The 22130-nt window shown below is 43.6% G+C and overlaps 1 protein-coding gene across 4 annotated transcripts in view; it reads right to left on the reverse strand.

The window, feature by feature from the left end:
- The window catches only part of KCNT2 (potassium sodium-activated channel subfamily T member 2), a 426098-nt gene that overhangs the window by 54910 nt on the left and 349058 nt on the right, over positions 1–22130 (reverse strand). For all 4 annotated transcript variants that reach the window (XM_043485980.1, XM_043485984.1, XM_043485982.1 and 1 more), the window contains one exon: positions 11048–11159. In XM_043485980.1, coding sequence (XP_043341915.1) covers positions 11048–11159 — 112 coding nt within the window. The remainder of the gene's footprint in view (positions 1–11047; positions 11160–22130) is intronic.

Below are 22130 nucleotides of genomic sequence, written 5' to 3' on the forward strand. Positions count from 1 at the left end.
TAGGGTCACACACAGTTGGACACACCTGAAGCAACTTAGCGCACAGACTAAATAGGGAGTCAGAGATTAAGAGCCTCCAATATGTGTTTCTGGATGCCTACGAAAATAGGATATACAACTGAAACAATAGTGATTGAACAGCAAAGTCCAACACTACTGTCTCAATAGCCTCAAAGGAGTTTTGAAAAGATATGAGAGATAGGGGTGAGGAGGCAAATAAATAACTTAAACATTATATTTAAGAGGGAACTTTAGATATATTTTGGCCATAAAAATGAATGGAATTAAGCATACCAGAATTTTGCCAAGTTTTTGAGAGAAATGAACAGTCCAGTTTGAAAAATCTTTAATAGATTTTAGAAATCTTTAGAAAATTGCCTTTATGAGCTTAAAAATCTTTAGTTTTTTTTTTTTTCCTTAACTTGAATAAGCAAAGGGTAGGTTATAAAAGTAGCAAAAGTGGACTTCCCCGGTGGTCTAGTGGTTAAGAATCTGCCTTCCAATGCAGTGGGAATGAGTTCAGTCCCTGGTCAGGGAACTAAGACCCTTCATGCTCCATTTTTGTTGTTCAATTGCTCAGTCGTGTCTGACTCTTTGGCAACCCACTCCAGTATTCTTGCCTGGAGAACCCCATGGACTGAAGAGCCTGGTGGGCTACAGTCCATAGGGTCACATACAGTTGGGCACAACTGAAGCAACTTAGCGCACAGACTAAATAGGGACTGCAGCATGCCAGGTTTCCCTGTCCTTCACTGTCTCCTGGAGTTTGCTCAAACTCTTGTCTGTAGATTTGGTGATGCCACCCAACCATCTCATCCTCTGTTACCCCATTTCCTTCTGCCCTCAGTCTTTATCAGCATCAGGGTCTTTTCTAATGAGCTGACTCTTCAAATCAGGTGACCAAATAATGGAGCTTCAGCTTCAGGATCAGTCCTTCAAATGAATATTCAGGGTTGATTTAATTTAGGTCTGATCTCCTTATAGTTGAGGGGATTCTAAAGACTCTTTTCCAGCACCACAGTCAGTTCAGTTCAGTCACTCAGTCATGTCCAACTCTTTGCGACCCCATGGACTTCATCCCGACAGGCTTCCCTATATATTACCAACTCCCAGAGTTTACTTAAACCCATGTCCATTGAGTTCATGATGCCATTCAAACATCTCATCCTGTCGTCCCATTCTCCTCCAGCCTTCAATATTTCTCAGCATCACGGTCTTTTCAAATAGGTCAGTACTTTGCATCAGGTGGCCAAAGTATTGGAGTTTCAGCTTCAACATCAGTCCTTCAAATGAATATTCAGGACTGAGTTCATTTATGATTGACTGGTTGGATCTCCTTTCAGTCCAAGGGACCCTCAAGAGTCTTCTCCACCACCACAGTTCAAAAGCATCAATAATTTGGCACTCAGCTTTCCTCATAGTCCAAATCTCACATTCATACACGACTACTGGAAAAACCATAGCTTTGACTACATGGACCTTTGTTGGCAAAGTAATGTCTCTGTTTTTAATATGCTGTCTTGGTTGATCATTTTTTTTTTCTTTCAAAGACCAAGTGTCTTTTAATTTCATCGTTGGAGTCACCATCTGCAATGATTTTAGAGACCAAGAAAATAAAGTCTCTCGCTGTTTCCATTGATTCCCCATCTATTCACCATAAAGTGATTGACCAGATCCCATGATCTTAGTTTTCTGAATGTTGAGTTGTAAGCCAGCTTTTTCACTATCCTCTTTCACTTTCATCAAGAAGCTCTTCAGTTCTTCTTCGCTTTCTGCCACAAGGGTGGTGTCACCTGCATATCTGAGGTTATAGATATTTCTCCTGGCAATCTTGATTTAAGCTTGAGAGTCATCTAGCCCAGCATTTCCCATGATGTACTCTGCATGTGTGAGGATAACAGGCAGGAAGGCCAGGGGTCTCCAAACAGATGAAATAGGCTGCAAGTGCCAGACATTTTTCTCTCTCTTAAGCGGCAGGAGGAAACAAACTAGCGATATTTTTTTCTTCTCTATACAGATTTGAAAGGAGGTTTCTCTTAAAATGCTGTGTTGCCATGACACCTGGTTTCACCTGAAGCTAACTATTCTCAAACCTTGAGTTAACCAATACATTTTTTTTTTCTTATGGAAATGTTTGTCTTAAGATATGTTAATTTACCCCAGATTCTGTAAGTTCTGCCAAATGGCCCAACCTACTTACTCAGATATTGTTCCCCTAATCTATGTAAACGAAACTATTTGTTTGGTAATCTGCCCTTCTACAAGATTCAAGTCAATTGTTTTATGGCCTGGGATGAATTATCTGGTGCCATTCTAAATTTTAAGACATTCCTTTCTTTTCACTAACAGACTGTGAGTGAGTATATAACACAGCTATAGACTAGAAGGGGGGTACTCTTTCTGCCCCCTTCTGATGCCTATGTCAGAAGCTTTCTCTATCTCCTTTATACTTTAATAAAACTTTATTACACAAAAGCTCTGAGCGATCCAGCCTCGTCTCTGGCCCCAGATTGAATTTGTCTCCTCCGGAGGCCAAAAATCCTGGCGTCTTATCGTTCAACAACAACCTTTCACATGTAAGTAAAATAAGCAGGGTGACAATATACAGCCTTGACATATGCCTTTCCCTATTTGGAACCAGTCTGTTGTTCCATGTCCACTTTTAACTGTCACTTCTTGACTTACACACAGATTTCTGAAAAGCAGGGTCACATTGTCTGCTATTCCCACCTCTTTCAGAATTTTCCAGTTTGTTGTAACCCACACAGTCAAAGGCTTTGGCATAGTCAATAAAACAGAAGTCGATATTTTTCTGGAACTCTCTTGCTTTTTTGAGGATCCAATGGATGTTGACAATTTGATCTCTGGTTTCTCTGCCTTTTCAAAATCCAGCTTGAACATCTGGAAGTTTGCAGTTCATGTACTGTTGAAGCATGGCTTGAATTTTGAGTGTTACTTTGCTAGCTTGTGAGATGAGTGCAATTGTGTGGTAGTTTGAACATTCTTTGCATGATTGAAATGAAAACTGATCTTTTTCAGTCCTGTGGCCACTGTTGAGTTTTCCACACTTGCTGGCATATTGAGTGTAGCACTTTCACAGCATCATCTTTTAGGTTTGAAATAGCTCAACTGGAATTCTATCAGCCATACTACCTTTGTTCGTAGTGATGCTTCCTAAGGCCCACTTGACTTTACATTCCAGGATGTCTGGCTCTAGGTGAGTGATCACACCTTCATGGTTATCTGGGTCATGAAGATCAGTTTGTATAGTTCTTCTGTATATTCTTGCCACCTCTTCTTAATATCTTCTGCTTCTGTTAGGTTCATACCATTTCTGTCATTTATTTTGCCCATCTTTGCATGAAGTATTCCCTTGGTATCTCTCATTTTCTTGAAGATATCTCTAGTGTTTCCCATTCTATTCTTTTCCTTTATTTCTTTGTATTGATCACTGAGGAAGGCTTCCTTATCTCTCCCTGCTATTCTTTGGAACTCTGCATTGAAATGGATATATCTTTCCTTTTCTCTTTTGCCTTTAGCTTCTCTACTTTCTTTCAGCTATTTGTAAGGCCTCCTCAGATAACCATTGTGCCTATTTGCTTTTATTTTCCTTGGGGATGGTCTTAATCACTGCCTCCTGAGCAATGTCATGAACCTCCATCCATAATTCTTCAGGCACTCTGTCTATCAGATCTGAACCCTTGAATCTATTTTCTACATCCACTGTAAAATAGTAAGGGATTTGATTTAGGTCATATCTGAATGGTCTAATGGTTTTCCCTACTTTCTTCAATTTAAGTCTGAATTTGGCAATAAGGAGTTCATGATCTGAGCCACAGTCAACTCCTGGTCTTATTTTTCTGACTGTATAGAGCTTTTCCATCTCCAATCTGATTTCAGTATTGACCATCTGGTGATGTCCATGTGTGGAGTCTTCTCTTTGTTGTTGGAAGAGAGTCTTTGTTATGACCAGTATGTTCTCCATTCTTTTGGCAAAACTCTATGAGCCTTTGACCTCCTTCGTTTTGTACTCCGAGGCCAAACTTGACTGTTACTCCAGGTATTTCTTGACTTCCTACTTTTGCATTCTAGTCCTCTATAACGAAAAGGACATCTTTTTCGGGTGTTAGTTCTAGAAGGTCTTGTAGGTCTTCATAGAACCGTTCAGCTTCAGCTTCTTCAGCAATACTTGTCAGGGCATAGACTTAGTTTACTGTGATATTGAATGGTTTGCCTTGGAAACGAACAGGGATCATTCTGTCGTTTTTGAGATTGCCGTTTTTGAGATCCAAGTACTGCATTTCGGACTCTTTTCTTGACTATCATGGCTACTCCATTTCTTCTAAGGAATTCTTGCCCATAGTAGTAGATATAATGGTGATTTGAGTTAAATTCACCCATTCCAGTCCATTTTAGTTCACTGATTCCTAAAATGTCAATGTTCACTCTTGCCATCTTCTGTTTGACCACTTCCAATTTGCCTTGATTCATGGACCTAACATTCCAGGTTCCTGTGTAATATTGCTCTTTACAGCATCATACTTTACTTCCATCACCAGTCACATCCACAGCTGGGTGCTGTTTTTGCTTTGGCTCCGTCTCTTCATTCTCTCTGGAGTTATTTCTCCACTGATCTCCAGTAGCACATTGGGCACCCGCAGACCTGGGGAGTTCATCTTTCAGTGTCCTCTTTTTGCCTTTCCATTCTATTCATGGGGTTTTCAAGGCAAGAATACTGAAGTGGTTTGCCATTCCCTTCTCCAGAGGACCATGTTTTGTTAGAACTCTCCATCATGACCCATCCATCTTGGGTGGCCCTACATGGCATGGCTCACAGTTTCATTGAGTTAGACAAGGCTGTGGTCCATGTGATCAGGTTGATTAGTGTTCTGTGACTGTGGTTTTCATTCTGTCTTCCCTCTGACAGATAAGGATAGGAGGCTTATGGAAGCTTCCTGATGGGAGAGACTGACTGTGGGGGAAACTGGTTCTTTTTCTGATGGGCAGGGCCATGCTCAGTTCAGCTCAGTTCAGTCACTCAGTCGTGTCCGACTCCTTGCGACCCCATGAATCACAGCACGCCAGGCCTCCCTGTCCATCACCAACTCCCAGAGTTTACTCAAACTCATGTCCATTGAGTCGGTGATGCCATCCAGCCATCTCATCCTCTGTTGTCCCCTTCTCCTCCTGCCCCCAATCCCTCCCAGCATCAGGGTCTTTTCCAATGAGTCAACTCTTTGCATGAGGTGGCCAAAGTATTGCAGTTTCAGCTACAGAATCAGTCCGTCCAATGCTCAGTAAATCTTTATTCCAATTTTCTATTGATTTTGGTGCTGTATTCCCTCCCTGTTGTTTGACCTGAGGCCAAACTACGGTGGAGGCAATGAAGATAAAGGTCCTATGCAGGCACTGCTGCATTCCGTGCCCCTGACACTGCAGCAGGCCACCGCTTCTGTCGGAGACTCCTGGACACCCACAGGCAAGTCTGGGTCAGTCCCTTGAGGGGTCACTGGTCTTTTCTCCTGGTTCCTGGTGTGCACAAGGTTTTGTCTGTGCCCTCCAAGATTCTGTTTCCCCAGCCCTGTGTAAGTTCTGGTGGCTCTATGGTGGGGTTAATGGCGACCTCCTCCAAACAGTTCAGTTCAGTTAGAAATGAACAGTTACCATTATCAGTGATGGCACGTGTCTTAGATTTCCAGCCCTGCCATAAGGAAGTGTCATAAACAGAGTGGCTAAAACAACTGAAATGTGTTGCCTCTCAGTTCTGAAAGCTCAGAGTTTGAAATGAAGGTGTTTCCAGCTTTGGTTTCTTCTGAGGACTCAGTGATGGATTTGTTCCAGGCCTCTCCTCTTGGCTTGTGGATATCTGTCTTCCCTTTATAAGTGTATGTCCCTGGGTCTGAATTTACACTTTTTATAAGGATGCCGATCATTCTGGGTTAGGCCCTAAAGGCCTTCTTTATCTTCCTTACCTCAGTAAAATCCTGTCTTCAGAGAATTTCACCTTCCGAAGTAGTGGAGGCTAAGACTCCAACACATTTTTGGTGGGGCAGAGGGGCACAATTCAACCCATAATGGTGGTGGTGGTTGTTTAGTAGCTAAGGCATGTCTGACTCTTGGGATCCCCGTGGAATGTAGCCTGCCAGACTCCTCTGTCCATGGGATTCTCCAGGTAAGAATAGTGGAGTGGGTTGCCATTTCCTTCTCCAGGGGATCTTCCTGACCCAGGAATCAAACCCGGGTCTCTTGCACTGAAGGTGGATTCTTTACCGACTGAGCTATGAGGCAAGCAACCTAAAATGTTTCTATGTGACAATCTGATTTCAATAGATATAACTGAGAGTAACTGAATTAAAATTCACTTACTGAATTTTTACTGATTTTCCATGGCTTTATAACACTGAAACCATTGATTTCAATTCCACTTCCCTTAACGCCTCTATTCTTAATAATTTGGTAATATGTTATTTTTTATTCTTCTTGGAAAATATCTAGAAGATGCAAGTGAAAGAAAGTGAAGTGAAAGTGTTAGTAACTCAGTCCTGTCTGTTCTTTGCAACTCCATGGACACCCCATGGCCCACAGCTCACCAGGCTCCTCTGTGTATGGGATGTCCCAAGCAAGAATACTGGAGTGGATTGCCATTTCCCACTCCAGGGTATCTTCGAAACCAGAGAGAGAACCCAGGTGTCCTGCATTGCAGGCAGATTCTTTATCATCTGAGACACCAGGGAAGCCCCCAAGAAGATGCAAGGGTAAACATAAATCTCAAGAAATAAATGAATTCCCTAATGCCAAAAAAGAAAACTGTGTTCTTCCCTTTCTTTTTCCTTGAGAGTTTTCTTTTAGAAAATTTGCAATTGTAAATCCTTTCCTTGTCTCTTAGAGACAGATGCAAAACCTTTGAAAACATGAATAACCTCCAGACAGCTTTTTATCCCAGGAATGTCTTGAGGGCCTTGGAACTATCTTTATGAAATGAGAACATAAAGTACCCTGTCTGTCTCTTTGGGAGTTTAGCCTAGATGCCAGGCTCCAAGTTGTAACTTCTTGTTTCTGCGAAGATAGAAGAAAATTTATTTGCCCTTTGGATCAAGACAATTAAGAAGTATGTAAATGACTGTATCTGCCCAGCTACATAAACAGATGAGATGTCTTTCTGTCCTTGTAATCTCTTTAGCGGATTTCTGAAATGCATATCATATATGATCTGATTTAAAGCTTATTGAAACAAAACTTTTCTACATAAATGAAAAGGACTTTTATATTGGAGGAAAGTTTTTGTTTTTAATTCATTCCCCAACACAGGTAAAAAATTTCATCTGTTCTTCTTTTCCCCTAACACAATTGACACACAACAGTGTAGACACACAGATTCACCAATACTGAAAATAATTTCCACAGTTATAACCTTACTGTATCAACTGAACTGGTATAAAATTAAATACACATAGAAAAGATCCTGATGCTGGGAAAGATTGAGGGTAGAAGGAGAAGATGACAGAGGATGAGATGGTTGGATGGCATCACCGATTCAATGGACATGAGCTTGAGCACACTCCAGGATATAGTGAAGTACAGGGAAGTGTGGTGTGTTGCAGTCCATGGGTTTGCAAAGAGTTGGACATGACTTAGCAACCGAACACAAAAACAATAGAATATTTATTAGTGATGATGCCAACAATACTAATTTATAATTATGCTTCTGATACTATTTATTTGAGCACTGATTATATGCCCAAGCTGGGCTAAATATTGTGACTAGATTGTGTGATGTGGTCTTTGCAATGACCCTATCAATTGGCTATCATCAGTATTTTCCAGAGCAACTACCAAGGGCTATGAAGGTGTAAATGTTTTATCCAGGTTCCATTCCTAGACAGCAGTAGAGCCATGGGTGATGTGACTGCAAAACTTGTCTGCTTCATCATGGGGAGATCCTCCCTTATATGTCATGAAGGAGACCATGCCACATCAGGACTGCATCCATTCCACTGGCTGCTTACTCCTGGGTTTGTCTGTGGATGCTGAGCCATTCAGCTCTGATTACTACCCTTGGTGTTGAGGCCGTGTATGACACAAGGAACGTTTTCTGAACACGAAAGGCTTTAGGTTTCTCTTGTGCACCGACTAGATGAAACTGAGCAGCCCTGCCTTTTTTTTTTTCGGTTTCCTAGACCTTCCCCCATTTCCAAAGGGCAGATTCAGTTACTAACTAGGGGAGTCAGGTAATGCAGAAAGAAACAAGTGATCCATTTATAGTTACTATAAAGTATTGTCTGTCTTTCCCATGTTACACAATATATCCTTATAGTTTATTTATGTCTAACAGTTTCTACCTCTTAATCCCCTGTAGATTGCCCCTCCCTCCTTCCTTGCCCCACTGGCAGCCACTAGTTTCTTCTGCATATCTATTAGTGTTCTTTTTTTTCATATTCACTAGTTTGTATAAACCTTAAAAAATATGAAACACCATACTGTATATCAACTATACTTCAATAAAGAAAGGAAAGGAAATGATAGTACAGTTATGGGTTCGGGTCTGGGTTCCTCCTTGGGGGATGTGCATACAATCTGATCCACATCTCTGAGTTTCATAGGAACTAAGGCCCCCACTTTAGTGGAGGACAGCAACTTCAGACTTAGCGAAAGCTCCTGGACTCCAGACTGGTTGGAACCAGAAAGCTGATCATTGAGATTCCTGGAACACAGCCTCCAACGAATCAGAGGAGAGTTACACAGCCTGCAGTCCCCCTCCCAATTTTGCCTATAAAAAGTCTTCCCAGAAAACCATCAGAGAGTTCAGGTCTTTAGGGCAGGAGCCTCCCCTTTCTCCTGCATGGCCCTGCAGTAAAACTTTCTCCACTCCAAACTCAGACCTTTCTGTTCCTTTGGTCACACTGTGCCTCTGGCTCACCGATTGGGTTCGACAACATTGATAGCTATCTGATCTTGAAAAAAAAAATGTGATTTAGTCTGTCTTAAACTCAGTTTCCTCATATGGAAGCAGTCTTTAATAGCAGTGTAACTGTGCTTATAAAGAAGCAGTGCTAAGACTCTACTAACATAATGTATGTGACCGGCAATGAAGATGGAAATCACCAGACAAGAACATAGAAGACCCCCTCACTCGACTGTATGTCACCCAGGGATCAAGACAGTGCCTGGCATAACAGGGAATTGAAATAAAGTAAAAGAAAAAAACTAACCAAAATAAATAAATAAATAAGTCATCCTTCTCTCTACCTTATATTATTACAAATAATGAAGATGGCATAGATTTGACACATTTTCACATGTATAAGACTGGATCTTATTTTTTCTCTTACATCAAATTCTCCCAGCATGCTAGTGTTAAGTACACATTGAATGCAAAATCCGTTTATCTCAACAGGCAACCTGGACACTGAGGATGAAAACCATGCCTTTCCATCCCCATAACATGACTGTGCAATAACGCCACCGTCTCCCTTATCATTATTCTCATATTCTCACAATCCTAATAAGTCCCCACCTGGAAAGAGCCTCATTCGATAAAATGTCAGTTCTTGATAGACTTTGACCTTCCTTCTCTCACTACAAGGCTCTCTTGAGTCTTAATTAGCTCTCTCTGATTTCAGGCATATTTAGATTTGTGCTGAGAAAATCTATCTTTGGCTATTTTAAAACCACTCTTCTCAGGTGGCTTTTGAGTCTTTGACATGTCAGGGCCAGTGTTTATTTGATCACAGGTATAGGTTTTTTAGGACTTCCCAAGTGGCACTAGTGGTAAAGAACTGGTCTGCCAATGCAAGAGATGTAAGAGACGTGGGTTCCATCCCTGGGTCAGGAAGATCCCCTGGAGGAAAGCATGGAACCCACTCCAGTATTCTTACCTGGAGAATCCCACGAACAGAGGAGTCTGGTGGGCTAGAGTCCATAGGGTCACAAAGAGTCGGACATGATGAAGCAACTTAGCACACAGCACATACTTTTTACCCATGGATGGTTCACTCGGGGCACAAATTTTGGACACCTTTTACATAACAGTGTGAAGAGAGGTGCTGACCACAAGGCAAGTTTCAAGGGGTTTTAAGTAAAGACAGATGATCGGTTATCCTGACAATTTCAAGGTCATTTATGACAGCAGCCATGCATCTTAGCAGTTGATAGGCAGCTGGATGGATGCTCAGGGGACAGAAGAGCAAACAACTTTCAATTTTAATAAATATTTATAAACAAAACAAAAACAACTCTCCTGAGGTGACAGTTCCCTTACTTTGCTGTTCAGTCGCCAAGTCATGTCCAATTCTTTGCAATCCCATGGACTGCAGCACACCAGACTTCCCTGTTCCCTACTATCTCCCAGAGTTTGCCCAAGTTTATGTTCATTGGATCGGTGATGCTATCCAACCTCTCATCCTCTGATGCCATCTCATCCTCTGTTGCCCTCTTCTGCTGCCTTCAATCTTTCCCAGCATCAGGGTCTTTTCCAATGAGTTAGCTGTTCCCATCAAGTGGGCAAAATATTGGAGCTTCAGCTTCAGTATCAGTCCTTCCAAAGAGTATTCAGGGTTCCCTTACTTACCTAAGCAATAAACTTGACTTTGTCTCAGATTGTATCTCAGATTATCTCATTTGGGGACTGACTTTAAACAAAGCCCATGGGTTTTCTAAGATTTAAAGGATTTTTGAAAACTGCAAATATAGATATCTTGACATAGCACTAATGATATTATCAATAATAGACATAATGTGTGTGTGTGTGTGTGTATGTATATCTTCCAGGTGCATTTAATTCTGTCATAAATCATGCTTTCAATTGGTGATCAATGATGCCAGAATGAGATATTTCCATCATGTTCACTTGTGATATCAATGGTTCAAATCCATCAATATATACTTTAAAAATCTTATAAATTAAGATTTTAGCCCCCATAGAAGAATTCAAAATAGCATTTTTATTTTTAATATTTCATGACATTTCTTTCTACATGTAAAAATTTCCCAAGTTAGTCTTTCAATCCAAACAGTTAAATGCAACTTACTTGATCATGTGGTGACTTACCTTTTCCAGCTTTGAAAGAGCAAGAGAGTAACAGTCTTTGGCTCTGAATTGCATGAATCTCATGTTGGCTGGGTGGGTGAGCTCTGTGATAATACTGAGACTGGAAAACAACCTACATTTCAAAGAAATATTTGCATTACACTAACAATCCAAAATGGTGCTTTTATAACAAAAGGTTTAGGAGTGAGTGATTCCTAGCTGCAGGCATTAAACTACATGCAGTTGCAAGAGCAGGTCATGCCACACCAAAGAATATTTTAACCAACATTTAGCACTGTAACAAAACTAAATTCAGTCACTTGATTTTTAACAGGCATTTTGTTGCTACTCATAAAGCTGATTGAAGAAGTTACCTCATGGAAAAATAATGAAATATAAATTTATAAGATGAATATGTGGATTGGCAAAAATTTCCCACAATGAACTTATTGTCCATAATGTGAGTTCTAAGATTTCCTATGGCTCTCTGTTCTCACAGTATGTGCTTTTAATTGTCAAATCTTACTACAATGAAGCAAACATTGTCATTGAAATAACAACTCATTGTCATGAATTGAGGACAAGGCTCAATGGATAGTGTTGTTCTAGAAGAATCCTGACAATTTCCACTCATCCTAGAGTTTTACATAAGCTTTCTTCCTATTTACTTCCTCCTGCACAATCCACACATGCACGTGCACACACACACACACACACACACACACACACACACACACTTGATTTTTCCCCCCAGAAAAATGGGGCAAGATAAAACCACAACAAACACCTTACTGTTGCTGTGGTTGGTGATCTGATCTTTAGCTGATGTCTCTACATCACTGGTAGCTCTCCTGGGTCACATATTTTGAGATTCCCTGTAGCAGCCGCTTCAAGTGATAATCAGCTTTGTTCTCCATACAATATGTGTTTAAACTTAGCTAAGGCCACTTAACTATGGGGGCTTCCCTGGTGGTTCGGACTGTAAAGCGTATGCCTGCAATGCGTGAGACCTGGGTTCAATCCCTGGGTCGGGAAGATCCCCTGGAGAAGGAAATGGCAACCCACTCCAGTGCTCTTGCCTGGAAAATTCCATAGATGGAGGAGCCTGGCAGGCTACAGTCCATGGGGTCACAAAGAGTCAGACACGACTGAGCGACTTCACTTTTTAAGGCCACTTAAAAAATTCCTTCTGGTAGCTGCACCCTTGCCTAGACCTCAGGCTCTAGAACTGACTGAAATATGCAGGACAGAAACATCTGGTTAGTCGCTCAGAAACAAGTCATCTCCAGCTGACCTTTTATTTTTTGAAGATTCTTTTTTATGCGGTCCATTTTTAAAGTTGTTATTGAATTTGTTGCAATATTTACATTTTGGCCTTTTGGCCATGAAGCATGTGGCATCCTACCTCCCTGACCACGGATGGAACCTACATCCCATGCATTGGAAGGTGAAGTCTTTTTTTTTGGGGGGGGGGGGCGGCAAGTGAAGTCTTCCTTCACTGGATCACCAGGGAAGTTGATCTTACTGTCATTATCTGCCGGGTCCAGGAGGGAGGGCACTGTTACTCACATGCACCCGAGAACTTGATCTGATGTCTTAGAGAGGAACTGACCTTCACCAGAACCATGAGACCACCCCTCTCCTCAGATCTAACTCCATAAAAGTGATGGATGCTTTGCCAGAATGAAAGTCTCCCTCCTTCTGGGAGTGAGAGGGCTCCCTGCAGGTTTGCTGGGATTTTCCCAAGGGGCCCTCAAGTCAGTTTCCACTGGGCTTAATCATCCTCTCATTTAAGATCTAAACAACTCTTAAAAATGCTTAATTTCAGAGTTATCTGTGAAAAGTGTATGCCATCTTGGTTATGTTAGGTAGTTAGAATAGGAAACAGGAGTCCAGAATGGTGGTGGCTAAAAGATAAGGAACGGAAAAGCCCACGAAAATAGAACAAAGGAAGGTCCATAGAACAAAGGAAGGCTCATGGACTGGAGTGAGGACCTCAGGTAGAACAAACAATACTCCTGGCTAGCCCAGTTTACACAGGGCAAGCCCAGCGGGAGAAAAAACATATAAAAAGAGGAGACAAAGGGCCGGGGGTCTCTCTCTCTCTCTCCCACATGCTGGTTCGTGTCTTTGGGTCAGCATGACCTCAAGGATGGATTCTCCTGTTATTTTCTAAATAAAATAGAGCTGTAACATGAAGCTGTAACACTGATTTGTCTAAGAGCTATAACACGGTCTGTTTGAGACCTGAGAGCTATAACACGGTCTGTCCAAGACCTGAGAGCTGTGAGGCGCCAAGGGTTTTAATGCCCGTCACTCCAAATCTTTGTTGTGACGAGACAGAACTGAGGAGCATACACTCGCCTGACATCTATGGTGGCTGACTCGGGTTTAACCTGGCTGAAACAACCTCAGCGCGCCCCTGCGAGGAGGAGGCCAAGCGCAGCAGGAGCCCAACTGCGAAGCTCCAGTGGTTGAAGCGGAACACGAAGAAAACCCAGTGCCGGGGAAGTGACAACAGGCCCATGGTGCTGGAAACCGGGACAGCGAAAAACGAACTCAGCAGAAAGCTCACGCCGCTCAGCCTCAGATTCCAGAAGACCTCTGGTTAAGGTAGGAGGTCCTCGCTCCTGTGGCTGGAGGGACATGCCTAACAAAATCTTAATTCCTTTACAATCTCTCATTTCTTGTTTCCTCAAATGCCCCCGGGAACAGGCGGGTGGCAGTGGGCGCAATCAAGGGACTCTGGAGAGGCTACTCCTTGGTATGTCCTAAAGGCACTATCTGCTGAACCCCAGTAGCTGTTATCCAAGCCGGTAGGGGTTCTTCTGTCCTTAATCTTCCTTGTGCCGAGGATCAGGCCAATGAAAACTGAGCACAGGCCAGGTATTTAGCAGATTTTCCAGCAGGCTATGAAGGGGAGTCCTTGGCATGTTTTTCCCACTGCTTTTTCCTGCTGTCCTTCAGCTCTCTCCCGGGACTCGAGCCTGGCCAAAACCCATGAAGCTCAGGTTCTGATGTCTCATTGCAAAAATTCAGTGAGAGACAATGCTACAGGTAAGAGATAGATTTGTTAGGATTCAGAGAGAAGTGCACTCTGCCGTGTGGGCCATTGCAGAGGGCAAGGGCTTGGCCATGGAATGCAACCTGCCTAAGTTTTGCTAGCAGGGTGAATTCATATGCAGCCATTGGGGAACCACCCACTCCTTTGTCTTTTGACAGTGCCTTAGAGCTGTCCTGCCACCTCTGGGTGTGTCTTTGGCCTTACAGATTGGGGATTAAGGTTTACTTGAATTTGACTTGTCATCTTGGACCCAACTGATTTCAATTGATTTACGTTATGCCCTTGTGCTATGTCATTCTTCCAAAGGCTGTGCCCTGCCCCCTTCCCTCCTGTTTCATGCTCTTTTCCTCAGCCCCATCCGGGACCACAATGTTGCCTCTACAATCTTCTGGAGGGACAACCAGAAAATAGCTGGCCCTTGGAAGGGAAATACTGTATAATATCCAATCCCTCTAGATATTCAGCCCTTCATCCTCCATGTTTCCTACAATATGTGCAACAACAGCATCTCTCAGTGAACCCGCTAGGGTGGGCGAAGGGCACAAAATGTCTGCTAGAAGTCCATCAGTTGGCATCCCTTCAAAGGCAATTGGGCTCCCAGGGATACCATTTGCCACTTTGGGAGTTAGCTCTGCAGGCCATTTGGGCCCAAACCCTTACCACCCTTCTCCCAAAGTTACAAACATACCCCTGGACCAAGTCTCCACTTCACTTTTATGGAACATCTGGTCTGTTGCCTCTTACCAATTTGTTCTTGAGCCAATTACTAATTCCTACAATCTAACTCCTACAATTACTAACTCCTACAAGGGACCCTGCCCCCTTGTAGGCAACACTGCTCCACCCAGCCTATTATTTAAAATACCTTAATGCTCCTAACAGGACCAGATAACCCACTCCTTTGTCACTACTGTTATTACCTAAAGTGGGCCTATGACAACAAAATGTTTACCATTGGAGACACCCTAACCTGCTCTTATGGAGGACTAGGTGAGGAAATCAGTGACTTGCAATCCCTTAGAGCAGTAAGAGGATAAGGCTTATGACTGTTACACTGTTTCCCAGTCTCAGGGCACAGGCTTGGATTGCTTTACATCATGAAATCTATTCCCATCCATGGTGGACAAACCAGCAATGAGTTAAGATTACAACCCCTTAATCCTACCCAGCACTGGTCATGCTGGAGGTCTTGTGGATGCCCAACTCTAGTCTGGGGGTCCCAGGAGGTCAACCTGCCTTGACATGCCTAAGGATCTGGTCCTTGAAAGGTTGTCACGCCTCAACCTGCTTGGGGATCTGCCGGTCCAGGGGTCCCAGGAGGTCGTCACACCTCGACCTGCCCAGGGACCCAATTCTTGGGAGGCCGTCATGCCTCAACCTGCCTGGGGATTCGAGCTTCAGGAAGTTGTCATGCCTCAGCCTGCCTGGTGATCTGCACCCTGACCCAGAGACACCTGGCTCTCAGGTTGCAGCAGTACTGGGTAGGATAAGCTTCACCCGTATGAAAGTCCACCCATGGAAATAAAAGGAAGCCTATTACTTGTGGGACTGTGCCCAGTCTCAGCAATAACTCAGGAGCCCAATGAGAACCCCATTGCCTTTCTGAAAAGACTAAAAGAGGCCTCCAAAAGTTTACTAATCTGGACTTAGACTCTTACGAGGGACAGGTGATTTTAAAGGACAAATTCCTGTCCCAATGTGCATCAGCTATCAGAATTCAGTTACAACAGCTACAGCAACAAGACCTTGCTTCCTCTTTAGATGAGATGGTCCAGACAGCCACCAATACCTTTATAACAGAGAACAGGAGAAGGAGGCCAAGGCCCAGGAGAGGCAGAGAAGGAAAGAGACAAGGCATGCCCAGATGCTGGCCACCCTCCAGGGAAGCACTATGGCAAATCCTGAGTCCTTGAAGGACAAGGCGTGAGTCAAATGCCTAATCTGTAGACAGGCAGGGCATTGGGCCATAGAGTGTCCAAACCATGACAAGTCTCCTAAAACGGCTTGCTACAAATGCCATCAACTGGGGACATTGGGCGGCACTCTGCCCTGGGGGCCCAAGAGCCTCAAGGTCAAGCACAAAGCCTTCCCTCATGATGGTTCAACAGGACTGAAGTGGCCCGCTCCAGCCAGCCCGCCTGTCACAGATAACCATCACGGGGCTGGAGCCAAGGGTGCAACTGGATGTGGCAGGTATGTCTGAGAATTTCTTGGTTGACACGGGGGCTACTTACTCTGTCTTGATCTCCTACTCTGGAGACTTCTCCTCCCAAACCTGTACCATTTTGGGTGCTACAGGAAAAGCAAGTACTAAAAGATTCACCTAAGCACTTATTTGTTGCTGGGATGGACAAATATTTTCCCACCAGTTTCTGGTGGTCCCTGAGTGTCCTACTCCCTTGTTGGGAAGAGATCACTAGACTGGGGACCACCCTTGTGATGGGAAGCTTTTCAGACCCTAGAGCCCTAGAGCTTCTGTTTACTACTGAAGAACCCATTACACCTTCTCCAAAAGAGAGGGACCAAAAACTATGGGAGGACAAAATTAAACCCCAGGTGTGGGACCAGGGGATTCCTGGACAAGTCCACCAAGCTCAACCAGTCATCATTGTCCTCCAAGATCCCACTTGGTTTCCTAACCAGAAATAATATCCCCTCATAAGAGAGGCTTGGGAGGGACTACAGTCTTTTTTTTTGGGGGGGGGGGGGGACTACAGTCTTTAATAAATAAATTCCTTGCTTGTGGGCTATTGGTCCCCACCAGTTCATCATGTAAATCCTCTCAGTAAAGAAAAAGGATGGAACCTGGTAAATGGTTCAAGATCTCTGGATCATCAATGAAGCTGCGGTCCCCCTCCATCCCACAGTACCCAATCCCTATGTAATCTTGGGAAAAAACCCACCCAGTGCCAAGAGGTTTACAGTCTTGGATCTCAAAGATGCATTTTTTTTTTTTTTTGCATACCACTGGCTAAAGAATCCCAATATATTTTTGCCTTTGAGTGGGAGGCCCCAGGAGAAAAACACCAACAGATGACTTGGACAGTATTACCTCAGGGGTTCAGAGATAGCCCCCACTTATTTGGACAGGCCCTTAGCCGGGATCTCCTAGATCTGGACCTGGGACCTAATGGGAAAATATTACAATATGTAGATGACCTACTAATCTGCTCTCCAGATGAGAAAAATGCCCAACAACATGCAATTCAGGTTCTAAACTTTTTGGCAGAAAGAGGATATAAAGTCTCCCATGCTAAGACACAGATGGTCGAGACAAAGGTCACTTACCTGGGAGTTCAGATTACAGATGGGTCCAGGCGGCTGTCCTCTAATCGGGTACAAGGAATCCTCCAGTTGCCCTCCCCCACGACTCAAAAACAATTGCGAGCTTTCCCAGGGCTAACTGGGTATTGTAGAATCTGGATACCCTACTATGGTCTAACTGCCCAGCCCTTATATGAAAGCTTAAAGGAACGGGATGATTCAATCCCACTGATGTGGGGAACTCCTCAAAAGAAGGCAGAGGATACACTAAAATAGGCCTTAACTCAGGCACCTGCCTTGAGGTTGCCAGACCCAGAAGAAGCATTCCAACTTTATGTCCATGAAAGAGAGGGAATAGCTTGGGAGTGTTAACTCAAAGGTTGGGATCTGAGCCCCAGCCTGTATATTACTTATCCAAAAGGCTCGATACAACCGCCCGAGACTGGCCCCCACTGCCTTCGAAATCTTGCAGCTATTGCAATAATGATAAAAGATGCTTTAAGACTCTCCTTTGGGGGCAAACTAACTATTTTTACCAGCTACCAAGTAAAACAACTCCTAAATGGGGGAGGCCACTTATGGATGTCCGATCAAAGAATCCTCAGATATCAAGTAATGCTGATGGAAAATCCAGGTCTCACTATATCCCCTTGTAAGGTTCTTAACCCAATCACCCTCCTGCCTACCCCCGAAGGCTCTCTCCCCTCTCACTCTTGTCTAAAAACCTTGGACCACTGGACAAAAACCCCGAGAGGGATTGTTGGAAGATCCTCTGACCAACCCTGAGGAAATCTGGTACACTGATGGAAGCAGCTTTGTCTTAGATGGAAAAAGAAGAGCCAGATATGCAGCAGTCTCCAATTTTGAGATCATAGAGGTTAAGCCTCTGCCATCAGGTACTTCAGCCCAATTAGCTGAGCTCATAGCCCTGACTCAAGCTTTAGTGTTGGGAAAGGGAAAAAGAATAGCCATTTACACTGACTCCAAGTATGCCTTTCTGGTGGTATATGCACATGCTGCTATTTGGAAAGAAAGGGGCCACTTGACCACCCGAGGGTCCCCAATCAAATATGGTGATCAAATCCTTAGACTCTTAGAGGCAGTCCATCTGCCCACTGAGGTTTCAGTCTCCCACCATAAAGGACACCAAAAAGGGAGCACAGAAGTGACATAAGGGAACCAAGCAGCTGATCAGGCAGCTAAGAGAGCAGTATTACAGAACAATGACCTGATAGGGGTTGCCACCTTAGTTCCACAGACTAATTTGCCAGAAACTCCTTCATATACTGAAGGTGAGACTCCTAAAGCTAAGAGTGAGGGCTTTCAAGAAGATCACATGGGGTGGTTCCAAAAGGAGGGACTCCTTTTTCTGCCTGGGAACCTCCAATGGAAGTTGGTTAACTCTTTACATGCTACCATTCATTAAGGCGGAAAGGCCCTCCAAAGATTACTAGAAAGGTCTTTCAGAGGAACAAGCCTCCAAACAACTATAAGGCAAGTGGTCTCCTCCTGTCCCACTTGCCAATTAAACAATCCCCAAGGAGCTCAAAGACCAAAGCTGGCCCAGCCCATACAACGACTCGGGGCCTATCCAGGGGAGGACTGGCAGATGGACTTCACCCAGATGCCAGTTTCTCAAGGGTATAAATACCTATTAGTCATGATAGATACATTCACAGGATAGATTGAAGGCTTTCCCATCCAGATTGAGAAGGCTGAGGAGGTGGTAAAAAACTGCTCCATGAAACCATTCCAAGATTTGGTCTGCCTAGGTCATTACAATATGACAATGGGACATCATTTACTTCTAAGGTCACCCAAGGGGTCTCTAAAACATTGGGCATTACTTATTATCTCCATTGTGCCTGTAGGCCTCAGTCTTCAGGAACAGTAGAAAGAGCTAACCAATTCTTGAAAGCAGTGATTAAAAAGATAACCCAGGAAACCTCCCTGGGATGGAAGGAGGCTTTACCAATAGCTCTCCTCCACACCTGTATTGCCCCTAAGGAACAGGTTGGTCTTAGTCCTTATGGGAGACCTTTTGTTTATGTCAGTGACCTCTTCCTAGATCCAGAGGTTCAGACCCTCCAGTCTTATACCATGGCCATTGGACAATTCCAACAGGATATAAGCTTGTTGGGTGTGAACCAGGACCCAAAAGATTCTAAGGAGTCACCACTATATGCTCCAGGGACTCAAGTCCTAACTAAAGTCTGGAAAGATGGGTCCCCAAAGGCTCAACTCCAGCCCACATGGAAGGGCCCCTACCCTATAATACTTTCTACTCCCACAGCGGTCAAGGTACCAGGACCCAATTCCTGGATTCACTACTCACGAGTCAAGCCGTGGAAGAAAACAGAAGAGGACACTCAATACACCTGTGAGCCCCTGGGAGATCTCAGATACCTATTCAGGACCACAAATAAGTGCCATTCTAATGAACACCTCCAAAATCTGGTTTCTGGAGATAAGATTTCTCAGGATAGCTCTAAAGAGCCAACACAGCTTGGCAGAGATTGTACTCCAAAACATACAGGAGATAGATACTCTGATCCCTGAACAGGGAGGGACTTGAGCCACACTGGCGATGGGAATTTGGAGTTGGCTAATGCCCCTACTAGTCCTTGTTATGCCATATTGATGCTGCTTATGATTGCTCCATGTATTATCAATTGTCTAAACTGTTTTGTCTCTGTCCAGGTCAACGAGCTGCAACATGTAGTGCCAGTTCAACAAAGATAAAAAAACTACAGCTGATCATGGAAAATATCACTCACCCTTAGATGGACACCACTATAAGGACTCTGAGGCCTGAGACTAGCAAGAGGGGGAGGCCCAGTGCCCCTCGCTGTCCCAGTTTAGCAGAAAGTAGCCAGAAAGGTCTCGACGCCCCTATTCACAAAGAATTGGGCCTCCCATCTCTTGAGGGGGGAAAGTTAGGTAGTTAGAATAAGAAACAGGAGTCTGGATGGTGGTGGCTAAAAGATAAGGAAGGGAAAATCCACGAAAATAGAACAAAGGAAGGTCTGAGGGCCAGAGTGAGGACCTCAGGTAGAAAATACAACACTCCTGGCTAGCCCAATTTACATGGGGCAGGCCCAGGGGGAGAAAAAAAAAAAAAAAAAACATATAAAAAGAGGAGCCAAAGGGCCAGGAGTCTCTCTCTCTCTCTCCTGCATGCTGGTTCGTGACTTTGGGTCGGCATACCCTCATGCCTGGAGGATGGATTCTCCTGCTACTTTCTAAGTAAAATAGAGCTGTAACACAGAGCTGTAACACTGATTTGTCTAAGAGCTATAACACGGTCTGTTTGAGACCTGAGAGCTATAACATGGTCTGTCCAAGACCCAAGAGCTGTGACATGCCGAGGGTTTTAATGTCCATCGCTCCAAATCTTTGTTGTGATGAGACAGAACCAAGGAGCATGCACTCACCTGACAGTTACATTGCTACAACAGTACTGATGCTTACCTAATCAAAACATTTGAAAATTACGGTATCATTAGGTGTTTGATGAGATCTACACTTTGTGTGAAGCAATATAACCAAAATTTCATGGCCTCACCTCCATTTTGAGAGCAAATATTATTAAACTGGTTTGGAAAAAATTTTGTTCAGATTTTCCCATAAATAAATAAAGTATGGCGTTTCCCAGGTGGTGCAGCAGTAAAGAATCCACTTGCCAATGCAGCAAATGCAAGAGACATGGGTTCGATCCCTAGGTCAAGGAGATCCCCTGGAGTAGGAGATGGCAACCTGCTCCAGTATTCTTGCCTGGAGAATCCCATGGACAGAGGAACCTGGTAGGCCACAACCCATGGGGTTGCAAAGAATCGGACACCACTGAGCATGCATGCACACACAGTTTATGGAGAAACACTGTATAATCTGTATTCCACATGACTTTCTTTTAGAAGCTCTACTCTTCTCCCTCAAAAGTCACCAATGTGCATACATTTGATTAAAAGTTCATTTTTTCAGACACTTCTGAAAAATTAGAAGGGTGGGTTAGCAAGTGAAAGTCACTCAGTCGTGTCTGGCTCTTTGTGACCACATGAACTGCAGCCCACCAGGCTCCTCTGCCCATGGAATTCTTCAGGCAAGAATACTGGAGTGGGGTGATATTCTCTTCTCTGGGGATCTTCCTGACCCAGGGATTGAAACTGGGTCTCCTGCATTGTAGACAGATTCTTTACCATCTGAGCCACCAGGGAAACCTGAGAAATTAGAAGAGTGGCCTGATGGCAAAAAATATCAATTGACTTTTGGGCTGGTACCTCTCCATCCAGTAAGCCTAGGAAATGCTACCAACCGACAAATCTCATACCATCTGGAAGTTCCAAAAGTCTTCATGTAAGAAATATTTTTAAAAAAAACCATGTCACTAAAGATATTTTCCATGTTATGGCCTGTCACAGACAATATTCAATAATTCCACACAGCAGAAACTAAAATGAATACTTAATAGTAGCAAAATGGACTGTGAAGATAAAGCAGAAGTCTCATTTAGAAAATAAATGGCATATCCATGATCTGAGCTTCTGAAAAGGAAAATTAACTGACCTAAGGTTTTCCTCTTTGTTCAGTTTTTTAAAAACTCTTTTGGAAGAAAAAAAAAATGTCCAAAACTCAATAACACATAAAATTTAAAGGGCATTTTTCTTAGAGCTTTCTGTGCATTAACTCATGGAATCTCCAGAACATCAGGTGGCGACCTCCTTCTTCTGTGTTTCTGTCTGCACCTCCTGTTCCCTGGGAGGAGATGGGGACCTATGG

The sequence above is a fragment of the Cervus canadensis genome, chromosome 13 (assembly GCF_019320065.1).
Source record: "Cervus canadensis isolate Bull #8, Minnesota chromosome 13, ASM1932006v1, whole genome shotgun sequence".
Classification (NCBI taxonomy): domain Eukaryota; kingdom Metazoa; phylum Chordata; class Mammalia; order Artiodactyla; family Cervidae; genus Cervus; species Cervus canadensis.